The 14,258-nt window shown below is 38.3% G+C and overlaps 1 protein-coding gene across 2 annotated transcripts in view; it reads right to left on the bottom strand.

Moving 5' to 3' along the window:
* arhgap29b (Rho GTPase activating protein 29b) overlaps positions 1–14,258 on the bottom strand; it is a 35,203-nt gene that overhangs the window by 18,264 nt on the left and 2,681 nt on the right. For both annotated transcript variants that reach the window (XM_058750971.1, XM_058750962.1), the window contains exons 2-3: positions 13,869–14,219; positions 16–159 (exon numbers count right to left, since the gene is read on the bottom strand). In XM_058750971.1, coding sequence (XP_058606954.1) covers positions 16–159; positions 13,869–14,139 — 415 coding nt within the window. In that variant the 5' untranslated portion in view covers positions 14,140–14,219. The remainder of the gene's footprint in view (positions 1–15; positions 160–13,868; positions 14,220–14,258) is intronic.

A 14,258-nucleotide genomic window follows, 5' to 3' on the forward strand; every position in this document is an offset into this window, starting at 1 on the left:
AAGGGGGATGCTCACCTTTGACTTTGGCGATGACGGTGCCTGCAGCACCAAGAATTTCTGATGAGTTCAGTGCCTGGTGTTTGCCAATGACAGTCTTTAGCACGCGTACCAGCTCTCCAAGTCGCTCGTTGACCACGTGCTGTGAGCACTCTTGGTTTTCTGTGGGTGACAAACATACAAACAGAGACCACAATGTCATCAGCTCAACTTCCTCCACGCGTTTTGAAGATGCACAAATTTAAAAAAATATGGGTGCAGCAGCAACATCGAAAGGTTTGAAATTTTGAGTCTGTTTAAAGATACCCATGTGAAACCTCCTCAAAGTGCACATGAAGTGGCATGTGTGAGCGTGACACGTGTGCATCCTAACAGCACGCTTGTTCTGTGAAGGTGCAAGCCCCTGTGGTTAGAGACGACGAGCTGAATATGAGGCTGCGCTTTGGCTGAGATGCAGCACTGTGCACTCGAGAGATGGCCGACAGCAAGATAAGAAAAGAGACAAACACGACAGCAGCTATGCACGCCTATCAAGACATGTGTGATAACAGATTTTTTTTTTTTTTTTCTGTATATAAGTGACTGAGAGTGAGGTACTTCATTACTGCTGACTGCACTGCATTACTGCTGTCATGGGGATTAGAGAGTTTTGACTTGATTCTTTCCTGTTTTTGCATTAAATTGATCAAAAGTGCCATTTATAATGTTACACAATATTTACATTTCAACCAAATAAGGTTCTTTGGAAGTTTCTATTCGTCAAAGAATCCTGAAAAAAAAAAAAGTATGAAAAAATGTTTTAACAAAAATATTAGGAAGCACAATTGTTTTCAACATTTATTATTATTATTTTTATTTTTTTTGAGCACCAAATCAGCATATTAGAATAATTTCTGAAGGATCATGTGGCACTGAAGACTGGAGTAATGATGCTGAAAATTCAGCTTTGCCATCACAGGAATAAATTACATTTAAAAAAAAAAAAATTAAAATAGAGAAGTTATTCAAATGTTAAATTAAATTGTAAATGATATTTCATAACATAATTGTTTTGCTGTAGTTGGTTTTGACACTACATCCATATTTCAAAAATAAGCAGAAGTATGCAAACAACCTTAAAATCAACATGAAGCCCCTCTGAATGTTAATCCACTTCTGTAATGCAAATTCAATTGAAACAGGATATTAAACCAGCAAAAATGCAGGGTGGGACTCTGTTTTATCCATTGGGAATAGAAAAGTGGGCTTGCCATATTAGAATGGAAATGCTGGCTAATGCAATACCTAAAGAGCTATATTTATCTTTTAACCTCATAACATTCTAATCATCAAATATCAAAAGTCCATGCAGCCTAAATAAAGGTCAACTGTAGAGTAAATAAAGTGATCAACTTTGATTTCAAGGTGAGTTTAAAGGCTACCAAGCTTGCTATAACTAAATAACAAAATACTCATAAACTATTTTTTAAACCAAACTATTCACTAGTGCTTTCAAACGATTAATCGTGATTAATTGCATCCAAAATAAAAGTTTTTGTTTACATAATGTGTGTGTGTACTGTGTATATTCATTGTGTATATATAAATACACAAACATACTGTATATATTTTGAAAATATTTACATGTATATATTAATATTCATATAATTTATATTATATTATATAAAAAATATTTAATATATAAATAACATATTTTTCTGAAATATATACCTGCATGTGTGTGTAGTTTATATACATATAAATATACACATTACACACATATATTATGACAACAAAAACTTTCATTTTGGATGCGATTAATCGTTTGACAGCACTACTATTCACACAAAATTTGCTCAGTCTGAAAAAGGTTATGTGTGAATCAATAATTTAATTTCAAATATTAATTAAGACATTTTAACAAGTTTCAAAATATTATTATGCATGTTTTTCAAACTATAAATATTTAGACTCCATGCAAACAAATATGGGGATTATAAATGTCGTTTACATCATGCAAACCCATAAAAAAACACCACAATCTCTCTTGTTTGTATTAGGATAAAGTAGACGGTCGTTTGGCTGTGTGTAGCAGATGACTTCATTTCTAACTGAATGTTGTGAAGGCTTCGAAGAGCTTTGATAGCAGGAGCATCTGTTTTTTATCCTCTCTGTGCAGATGTACATCATGCCACAAGGATGAGACAGAAGCTTTATGAGTGCACAGTTACAAAGTGGAAGGTATGTGTGTGTTTGGCGGCAGAGACAGAGGATCACTTCTCCCACTATAAAGAAAAAGGAAGAAAAAAGTAGGAAGCACAAACTGTTGACAGTTAAGCATCTTCAGTTTATCATTCTGGTTAATTCCCCTCAGTGTGAAAACACATGGAAAAACACACGAGTAACAATGTCAGGGAAACAAAATCATGACCCTCAGTGTGGCGCCAAAATGATTAGTGGTGATGGGCTGTTTATTGCCTCATCACCTCTGCCGTGAATCTCCGTTATCTCTCCTCAATTCCATGAATCCATGTGCATGCAATGACTGCTCCGCCTATGGCATTAAGACTTCTGTTTAAATCAAGTCATTATGTAATGATTAACATTCATGATTGAGTCTTCATTGTGGGCGGGGCTACCCTGGGTCATGCTTCAGAAATCAAAACCAAGCAACCGACAAAATGTATCATCTCTTGGACAAAAAATCTGATTTTGTGGAAACATTTTTTGGAATTCTGGAGAAATAAAATGAACTAAAGGCAAAACAAAATTGGCCAAAAGATATTTAATAAACAAACATGTTATGGGCCAGATATTTGTAAAATTTCTAAAACTTTAATGATTAAAAATCAGAATTTAAGATACAAATTACCATTCTTTGAAATATTCTAATCTGTTTGCGGAATTCTCCCGGGGCAGATTTTGTGTGGGACTGTTTTTGTATTTTCCCACAACAAACAGATCCAACAGAAACTGTTAAATTTAAAGGGATAGGCCTAGTTCACCCAAAAATGAAAATTCTGTCTCCATCATGTTGTTCCAAACCCGTAAGACCTTCATTCATCTTCAGAACACAAATTAAGGTATTTTTGATGAAATCCGAGAGCTTTCTGACCCTACATAGACATCAACATAACTACCACGTTCAAGGCCCAGAAAGGTAGTAAGGACATTGTTGAAATGGTCCATGTGACATCAGTAGTTTAACCCTAATGTTATGAAGCTATGAGAATACTTTTTTGTTTGCAAAGAAAACAGAAATAATGACTTTATTCAACAGATTTCATCAAAAATATCTTAATTTGTGTTCCGAAGATGAACGAAGGTCTTGGGTTTGGAATGACATGAGGGTGAGTAATTGATGACAGAATTCTCATTTTTGGATGAACTGTCTCTTTAAAGTAAAAGTGAAATGTTTTGAACAAATCCAAAAAATTATACTGATTTATACAAGATACAGGAAGTGGGAAAAAGAAACAAGGCAAGGCACGCCCTCAAAGTATTACCCAAATGTAATTTATTTGTATACAAATAAAATATTTGTGTTATTTGTCTGTTCAGCCACAAAAATAAAATGCTTTACAGGTGCAAAGCTGGATAATTTTGGATTGGACGTGGCAACAGGGGTAAGCACCTTTCTATTGGCTGCTGCAACAAATGCAGCAAGGTGAAGTTTGAAGAGGAACAAAAATATATACAAAAAATTTTTTATGGCACCAGAACGAAACACATACATATACATATACATATATTTGTATAGACATCTATCTGTGGACTTTTGTGGGGGGGAGCAGGACAAAACTTGAAAATTACATGCAGGAACTGGACAAAACAGAACACATTTTTTTCTGGGAGTTGATGGGAGTGGAACTAATAATCCATTCCATCCAGGCCTCTATCTTGTGATTTAGGGCAAGAGACCAGTATTCACAAAAGCCCAAACTTAAAGTCATGTATTAAGGCCACTAAAAGATCCTCCATTATCACAGCAACACAATGACCTCCCTCCTCCACCTGGACGACCAGGTGCATGTCTTTGACCCGTCAGGATTAGAAGATTCCAGTGCGGTAAGAGGAGAGGAGGCTCTTGCCCCAGGGATACTCAAGAGTGTCCTCTCTCCTCTCTGACTTTGAAGTGTCCCTCAGACAAAAGGCCTCCATCAGAAGCCCCCACCCCAGCTCAGGTCTTCCCCTCACTGCCTTCCTAATTACTGGTGAGAGGTCAAGCAGCAGGTCACAGACCAAAATGCCTGCTCTGATCAAGCTCTTTTTTTAATGATGATGTTTTGCAGCCCAGTCTGAGAAGCACAATCGAAGTGCTTTTTGGTATTTAAAGATGTTTGATTTATCAAAGTGTGGCTTGACATGCAGGACAGGTCCGCATGAATGACAGGGACTGATCCACCCCCAAAAGACTGATGGAATGTTGCGTCCACCGAATGGGGCCCACCACACAGGGGACTATGTCATGTGTCAGAGCTGATTGGGGTCCCGGGATGTCTTCATGCCAGTGTAGCAACCGGTGTTCTCCAAATCCGCTCTCACTCTGTTATGAATAATGCATCATCTGGGCCCTCAAACACTTCAGTGGTGTCAAAACAATGGGATTTTAAAAAGTATGCATGAAAACTGCTCAGGGGGAACTGAGGGACATTGTTTCATTGGGGATACCGCCAGAGAGGCACACACGCATTGTTCGGGACGAGTCCCCTGCTGATGGCCCACCGTCCTGGGTCTATTTCACTCCGGGAGCTCCAGCAGCGAGTCGCCGTCCCTCCCACGCTCGGCCTGTGTGTTGGCCCAGCCACGCTTCACGCTCAGTCTCTTCATGTTTCACTTGTGCTCTTCGCCCGCCCCGCTGTCTCTGATCAGAGCTGTTTAACATAATCTCACCCAACTGCCAACAAGCCTCACACCGCAGTGTGAGAACGGCCCCTATCCCACATCTCAGTCCCATCAGCAAAAAAGTCAACACAGTTTCTCACGAACACACACACACGTCGCTGACTGGTCTGACACATTTTTTAGATCTCAGTTAAACTGACAGATGGATGTCTTCAAATGAAAATTGTGAACAAGATGTCCTTAGCTCACAGGGACAAAATGCAACAGGATGTTATTGAATTACAGACTTGAAGGTCCATCAAATTAATGACACACTGATCACAGGACTCATCTGACTTTGCTTAAGGTCTCTCTGAACTGCACTGAAATCCAAGCAGTGTTTGTGTCTTCAAATCATTATAATCAATCAGTCTCTATTGAACTGATACAACTGCTAGTTGATCGCACACTTTTCTGATTATAAACATATTTACGGAACATACTTAATTACCAAATTAAGATAAATTCAACATAAAGGAAAGTATAATATTGTAGTTAATATATATATATATATATATATATATATATATATATATATATATATTTAAAACATTCATTATTATTATTTATTATCTGAATAAATATAGACAATATTATAAAATCATTTAAATATTAATCTTCAGCTATTTATTAATAGAATAATATATAATAATTTCCTTAATATTTCATTACATGTATTTTTTAAAACTCTAGCAACAGAAGCAGCATTGAAATCGAATATTAAGTTCTGTGATTTCAAATCATTATAATTATCAAACTGAAAGAAGCAACTAAATCACACATTTTTCTGATAATAAATCGCACCTAACATTGAAACCTGCAATTATAAATATATTTGCACATTTATTCCCCAAACTAATATGGAATCAACATAATGAATAGAATAATATTGTAGCTAATATTAAACAAATAAATAGTTACAATTATTATTCAAATAATAATAAATAATAATTTAAATAACATTTGTTTAATGCCATTTTTAATGCTAGCAACAGAAAATGCAGATAAGGCGTTAAACGGTCCACATTAAATGCAGAAATTAATGTGTTCAATTTCCCAATCCTATCACTAACTATTTCCACACTAATGATATTTTGTGCTAGTCAATTAAACATCAGCTACATGTTAAAGGCTGCTACTGCCAGGAATGAAAACATCACACTTTTCCTGAGAAAATAGGTTGTACATTTTTTGTTCCAGCATATGTTCCAATTGTTTCCTTGAAAATTAGCTGTTTGACACAATGTCATAACACACTTCAAAGCTTTTACGCACAGCTGTTGGCATTTCCTCTGTTGCTAACAACAGGTGATCAATAGGCACGTCTCGACCTGCCTTAGCTGCGCATTGCCCAAAGTGGCATACGAGCTTAGCGACGCTCTGTTGTGATTCACCGGTGAGAAAACGGCTCTTGGTTTGCCGTTGTGCCTGTCAGCCTTCCTCACACCATACCACTTCTCTTTTATGGGAACAGAAAGAGCATTCTTTGAAGTGCAGGAAATTAGCAAAGACTGGAGTGTCCCATTAGCAAGTTAAGGTAAATAAACACAGCACTCTAAACCAATAAGTAACATTTTTATGATCAAATTCAGTTCAGTTACATATTTCATCCAACCAAACCAAAATAACCTCTATCGAGAGGCCTTCATCTGGCGTGTACCCCCAAAAAACACGGTCTTCATCCAGCACTAATGATGGCCCTGTAGTTTGCTAGGATTTCATGGGCCAACTGGCACATCCCCATGACCAATCTGCTGAACTGCAGCTGTAAATCCACACCCCAGGAAATGCTACCCAACCACAGGCCCACACAAAAACATCCCTCACCTTCAGTGGGAAAGTTACTGCCCAACAAATCTCTCTTCTCCACTTCACAAGCGCAGCGAGCCATTATATCGCCTACCACGGGGGCTTCGGCAATGGTGCCACCCGCAAATCTCTGTGAAGCAATCTCGTTACACGAGGGTGGGTGTCTTTTTTTTTTCACTTTTTCAATTTAGAGGGTTTTGTCCATATCCCCAGATTAACAGCACTACAATATGCCAAAGGGGCCTCTGTACCAAGACCTCCAACGGGCTGGTGCATTCACGAAAGCAATTCATCCACCAGGCCCAGCTATGAGAAAACGCTCTTTTTTATGCCTGAAACCTTGATTTGTTTTACATCTAATGTAATAAAAATAAATGAAATCCACCACCTGACTGGCCGTTTAAATTTTAAACCAGCAGGCGTTTTAAAAAAAATAATTTTTTAAGATCTGTACAAATAAAATTAATACTGTATGTCTATAAAGAACAAACCCATACAGTATCAAGAAATAAATAAAAATACATTAGCCAAAAATGAACATTTTGTCATCATTTACTCATTTACATAACGATTAGTTGTTAATGCAGTTAAACCACTCTCTTAGTGAAACTCACAAGGTACAAAAACACGTCTTGACTCGATTACAAATTTTGATACTGTCTCTCTGCACCATAGTGTCCCCACAAGGCCTGTGGTCTTGGGGAAACCCATAGATTACTGTCAAGAGAGTCATACTTCATGTACCAGTGATAGTACTCCTGCATATAAATGTGGTCGTCACTCCCAAAACTTAGCAGTGTGACTTGAGCTAATTTTAAACTAGAGATCGTTTTGCTTGGTTCTGCGTGGACTCAGTTCCCACGCTTAAGGGTTGAGAAAGTCTTAAAGGGGTCATATAATGCCATTTTTGTACAAGCTAATATGATTCTTTAGGGTCTAAATTGAAAGTTTGTAATATACTTTAATTAAAAATTCTCATTAGTATTGTAAGAAAACACTCATTTTACCTGCTCAAAAACAGCTCTGTTTTCAGCACACCGTTTTAGTGCGTGTGTTTTTAAATGCTAATGAGCTTTGCTCGCCCCGCCCCTCTGTTCTGTGGGGCGTTTTTGACACAACACACGTGGAGTGTTGCCTTGACAACAGTTGAGGGTATATTTTGAAGAATGGCAGCGGGAGTCTCTGAGGATACTGTGCAACCTTATCAATTCGAACCGGAGTCGGACCCGGAACAGGATGACGGCCCCGAAGAAGTTCGACAATTAAGGCTCGAACGGGACGTTTCTGAATGGTTGGTTAACGTAATGTCACTTTTATCCATTTTGTGTGTACTGTCAGGTAGAGTAGTGAGATACTGACGCTATGTTTACTGATACGTTAGTTCATTGACAGATTGATGTTACAGCTAATGGTCATGAAAAATAAATTCGGTAAATGTAGGCTTGTCAGTGATGCGTAACGTTATCTATGCAGTGTTAGGTACAACTCTCAGGGCGGAAACACTGATATGAGGTCACGGCAGGAATTTTTCATATTGAGAACGTCAGAATAGAAAACATGCATGTACCCTGAATGTAAACATTAGCCACATACATCGTGAAGCGTGCTAGCGATTTGCAAAGATTAATATAAAGATTAATATAAAGGTTAATTAAACGTTACACTCACTTCTTCTGGAGGTTCAGCAGGAACACGAATAGTTGGTACCGATTCTTTTTTCAGGAGCAGCTTCTTAGCAAAACCAGCTTTATACTGACCTTCATTTATAAAGCAGTCTGGTGAAAAATGATTCGCGCAAACATGAAAACATTGACGTTGCTCGTGGGGAATATTCCCTTCAAAAGCAAAACTCAGCCACTGTGTCTTCAGCGGTTCGGAGTTAGGAACATCAAAATGACTGCTGTGTTCATTATTGCACCCGAGAACAGAACACCACAATCGCTTAGACGCCATTCTGCTCATAGACAGCTCCAGCGTATGCTATGCAACAATGACGCGCGGACTATGATTGACAGCTTGCTCACGAGCAAGGGCGGGTCTGTGTTGAAACACTGCTGTCAATCAACCATCGTGGGAGGGGCGTCCGACCGTGCTTGATTTGAGACAGGATAAAACAAATAAGGAGATTAAAAAAAAAAACACTGGATGGATTTTTATCATTTTATGATGGTTGTGTACAGGCACTGCTAACACACATTTCAGTACAATCAACTTGTAAAAGTGCATGTACCATTATATGACCCCTTTAAAAAAAAAAAAAAAAAATCAATCTTTTGGACAGATTCAAAGGTTCACAAATACATTAAATTAAATTAAAACAGAGGTAAAATTGGAAAAAATATTTTAGATTTATTGATATTGTATGCCTAGTTCAGATACTATAAACACATTTTACTGAATTTATGTTTCTCATGACCTTTATAAATGAATGTAAAAATGTTATGCATTTCTTTGCAAATTAAAACTATGATTCTTATTTCATTTAAAGAAGAAGGACAAACAGCCAACCAATGTCTAGCATAGATGAAATGCTTCAATGCTGTATAAAAAGCCTCCCAAGATGCACCTCATGAAGTTAGTTGTGAAAATGACTCAACTGTGATTCAGCCTAGACAATGCGCAGTGAGTTTTTGGTTTCACCTTGTTTGGTCACTAGATAATACGCCATACTTCAATTTGTGTTATGTAATAGTTTTGATGACTTTACTATCATTCTAAACTGTGGGAATCATTAATAATAAAGAATGACTAGCTATGTCCGAATTTGTCACTGGTAGTGTAGTACACTTTAAAGGGGTGGTTTACTGCGATTTCACTTTTTTCATTTTAAATAGTGTGTAATGTTGCTGTTGGCGCATGAACAGTATCTGCAAAGTTGAGGCGCTGAAAGTTCAACGTAAGTGGAGATATTGTCTTTTAAAAATCAGGAAGTTTAATGCCTACAAAAACGACTCCTATGGGACTACAACGAGATACTTCCCGGGTTGCATACGTAAAAAACCCATCAAACCCCTCCCTCCGGAACATGCAAAAGAGGGGGCAAGGCCATGTTCTGCGGCTTTGTCGAAGAGGAAGAGTTATAGTGGAGACTTGTAGTCATGCCGTCAAAACCGTGTTATTTTCACCCAGCTGTCAGGTCTTCTGTGTTCGGGCTTCCTACGGACGCTGTAGTTCGTCAGCAATGGTTAAAATTTATGTTTGATCATGTTCCTGACAATTACAATCCTAATTTAGCTCTCTGTGCTGCGCATTTTACGGAAGACAGCTTCCAGAATCTACACGAGTTCAATGCCGGATTCACACAGAAACTATTACTAAAACATGGAGCAGTTACAACTTTAAAACCAGAGGCAACAGTTGTTGGGCCACAACCTGTAAGTAAGATTTAATAATTTTAAATGTATTTGCATGTATAATTTTAGATGTAATGTTTTAGTTTTATCAAGGATGTAAACAAATGCCAACGCTGGCTTTAGTAGCCAGTTAGTTAAATGCTATTTCGTGTGTCTTTGACAAACGCGTACAAACATTTTGGACCTGAATTTGTAATTATGTACTAATTTTGTAAATGTATTTTCCATGTATACTTTATGACGTAATTTTTTGATTTGATCAAGAACGTAAACACAAGCCAACGCTGTTTGGTTATAGTAGCCAGTTAGTTCGATGCTATTTTGTGTGTATAAGACAAACGTGTACAAACTTCAAAAATTGATATGTAATCACAACAGCAAACTTCCATTCAGAAACGTTTTGTAAGAGCCGTGCTTGCGGAAGTTCTGCTTGACTCTCTTCATTACCGCATTCTGGGTCTGATTCTGGCTCAAACTGATACGGCAATATTGACACCATTATTTACATTTGACCGGAGCACATGCGACTGTCGCCCGTGAAGGGAATGGGCGTGACGTTTCCGGACAATGTGCAGTACGCAGTTTAGCCAATCACAACACACCGGCCCAACTGACCAATCTGAGCCCATCGCCTGTTTCTGAGGGAGTGGTTTCATAGAATCAGGAAGTCAACCGGTCGTTCAAATGACAGAGGAGAAAGCAGCTTACAATAAAGGTGAAATATATGAAAAATAAGGTGTTTTTTTAACAAACGAAACACGAAGACATGTTATATTGCACCCCATAAACACAATCAAGCAAAGTAAAAAAAGCAGTAAACCACCCCTTTAAACAAGTAGCGTCAAACAAACAAAAAGTCAATTTCACCTCGAATCAATTCAGTACATATATAAAAAAAAAAAAAAAAAAAGCCAAACACTCTATCTGAAGTACATTAAAATCAGTCTACAGACCCAGAGCATGGAAGAATGAAAGACTTCCTGGCTGTTATCACAGCACTTTTCAACCTCAGAGCACTTAAGAGAAACTCTTCTTCACAACAGAACAGCACATTCTTTCAGCTACCCGCATGATGAGCGTCAACAGGCCACAATAAATACTTCCATTCGCTCTGGACGTGCTTCTCTAAAATCACAGAGGGAATTATTTGATATTTAGCCCTTCCAGTAAAAACATCCCACCCTTCTAAATGTTCAACTGTCACGGGAGTTCAACATTACACTAAAAACACCTCAATGTTGGATTCAAAGAAAAATCACACTAGGCTTGGCTTTCTGATGTGTTTTGACAAAGAAAACAACTAAAAGGGACCATTTCTGTGTTTAACTAGGAAAGATGTCGATCTGAAAGAAGGAAGGTACAAAACCATTTAACCATTTAAAAACAATTTGACTATGACAACTTTGAACTTCTTAAAAATTCCGCAGCTGCCAGAAAGTCAAACAACCACAACTGAGGTGAAAAGTGCCTTTGAAAACATTCAGAAATTTCGGTGAGGAAGAGTCATTTTTCATGTGTTGCTCACCTAACAACAGTCAATCGAAGGCACCATAGCAACAAGTGAACATTTGTTCTGAAGGAATGCGGGGTATGCAGGAGGAGGGGGCTTCATGGCGGAGGAGGAATCGCCAACGAGAAGAGTTTGGTCGCAGCGATCAAAGTGATGAGCCAAGCTCATAGTCGTCAACATAAACACTAACGTAAAAAGTACTGTGACTGCAGTTTTCTGATAAACACTTTACAACCCTCTAGTTTTGTAGCTTAAATTAACCACACTGTGGCTTCAAAAGCCTCGCATGTGACGTGCATTCAGACTGCAGAGCAAATAAGCACGCAGATGAGTTCCTGTAGCGTTCCTCCTGGCTGGCTTGTAGATCCTAGCTGGCGTAAAATAAAAGCCAGGGAGGCGAGGAGAGCTGTGATGATCAATCTCTGTGCAGACAGGATGAATCCATACATTTAGAGGGTCAGTGAGCATCTCCTCCACTGAGAGGGAACAGGGCAGAGGAAGAGTGGGGAGGTCAAAAGCATGTGCTTGTGGGAAGTGTCACCGGGCCGCTTGACAGAGGGTGGTGTGGAGAATCTCACTCATCAATACTTAACCAAACAGTTGAAATAAAAGCAGCCGGAATTCCATTTGGACTGTTAGAACCACTGGGAAACAGAATTAGCTGTTCATATTCATTCAAATATGCACCAAATCTTTATCCGGATTATTCATTCCATTTGTTTTGCTGGTATTTGTGTTTTTATTGTGGCCACCTGCCACATTTTCACAGTACTGATGTTATAATAGCATCTTTTAATAACGATTATGCTTTTTTATTCCCCCTTTACCAAATTCAGGTAATGCTTTGGCAATATATATAAAAGTATGTCATGCTAATTAAGCAATTTGAATTTGTGCGATTTCTTGTGAGAAATACAGGAAGTGTCTTTACAGTGTAGCGTGCTAGTGAGCTATTATCTGTCTGTCCAATCATTCATGACTCAAAACAACTGAATATTTGAGACTGCAGTCTGATTAAAGTGTACATGCTGGATGAAGTCAAGCAACAGTTATTTTATCTACACTACCATTTAAAAGTTTGGAGTCGGTAAGATTTCTTTTAATTTCTTTGAAAGAAGTCTTTTATGCTCACAATGCTGCATTTATATGATGGACATAAAGTAAAAACAATAATATTGTGAACTATTGTAATTTTACATAAATGTTAACATATTTTAAAATGTAATTCATTACTGTGTTTCAAAGCTAAATTTTCAGCAGCAATTACTCCAGTCTTCACTGTCACATGAATATTCAGAAATTATTATAATATGCTGATTTGGTGCTCAAGAAAAAAAAAAAAATCTCTTTATTATAAATGTTTAAAACAGTCGTTTTCAGAATTTTTCAGTAAATAGAAAGATCAAAAGAACAGCATTTATTTGAAATAGAACATTATACATTATACATACTACAGTTGAGTGCATTCTTGCTGAATAAAAAATATTATTGACCCCACACATTTTAATGGTAGTGTAGATCTGTGGTAGTGAAGACATTTTAAAAAGACGAATTACTGTTTTAATATAACCAAAATCCTTTACAGCGCTGCACATAAACATATTTAAGACAAAATAGAAAATATATAGCTACGACACTTGTTTTGCAGCTGACCACCATTTTAGGTTGTGAAGTGCTTTTTGCAAAGAAAAAAAAACAACAACAATAATTCCCTGCTGGGGGTGGGACAGTTTGACTATTCTTAGATGGGAAAGTATTTAAATATGTATATACCACAAACCATAATTGGGCAGTCACTATATATACTCCAGAGCTCTGTCATAAATGCTGTATTTACTATGGAAGACAACATAATAGTGGCTTTTCAAGCTTTCATCATAGCAACCGTTTCTCTAAAAGAATCTAACAGGAACATAATCTTCTAGCTGTTTCCAATAATGCAGAACAGGAACACATAGTTCTCCAAAAAGTACCTTGAAAAAGCAAACAGATATAACCAACAACAGGCTCAGTGTATCCTGTGCAGTCATATCTAATCAAGATGGGAGGGTGGTGGTGGTGGGGGGGGGGGGGTCTACCACAAGGAGGCAAATTTCAGAGATGCCTTGTGCAGCAGAAAAGAAACACTCTCAGCAGGATAGCCAGGAGTTTACCAGTGGCATCCTGACAGACGTGGCACTCCTCCAGTGATGGGAATGAGAAACACTAACACAGCCTACAAACCTTCGACATCAGCATGGACTGACCCATATGCACATTTAAAAGAAACTGAAACGTTATAAACAGCGATACCACAACAAAGCACTTTTAAAAGCAAGCATTAAATAGAACTTCACCTTTGGAGTGAAAAGCCTCCTTTAGGCTCAGGAGCACGTCAGAAAACTTGCGCACATCATTGACCAGCTGCATGATGTAGTCAGGGTCCCCTCCAGGGGCGGTGGTGGTGTGGTCCAGGCCCATAGCGTTGAGAGGGTTCGTCTTAGAGCTGCGGCCCATTTCTAGCGTTTTGTTGGACCTGGGGGACAGGCACCCAGGGATATTGGGCTGGGAGAGACGAGCACCGCTTGTCAAGCGCTTATTCCCACTGTTGCTGCCCTGACGGAACATTCCAGCAGCCGCTTCTGCCGATACTGAGCCGCCTCAGCCTCTGATCCAAGCGCCCTCCTGCCAGTGGAGAGCTGAAGGCACTGCAAGACAAAAAGCTGACGATCAATTAAAACAACATA

The sequence above is a fragment of the Onychostoma macrolepis genome, chromosome 02, assembly GCF_012432095.1.
Source record: "Onychostoma macrolepis isolate SWU-2019 chromosome 02, ASM1243209v1, whole genome shotgun sequence".
Lineage (NCBI taxonomy): Eukaryota > Metazoa > Chordata > Actinopteri > Cypriniformes > Cyprinidae > Onychostoma > Onychostoma macrolepis.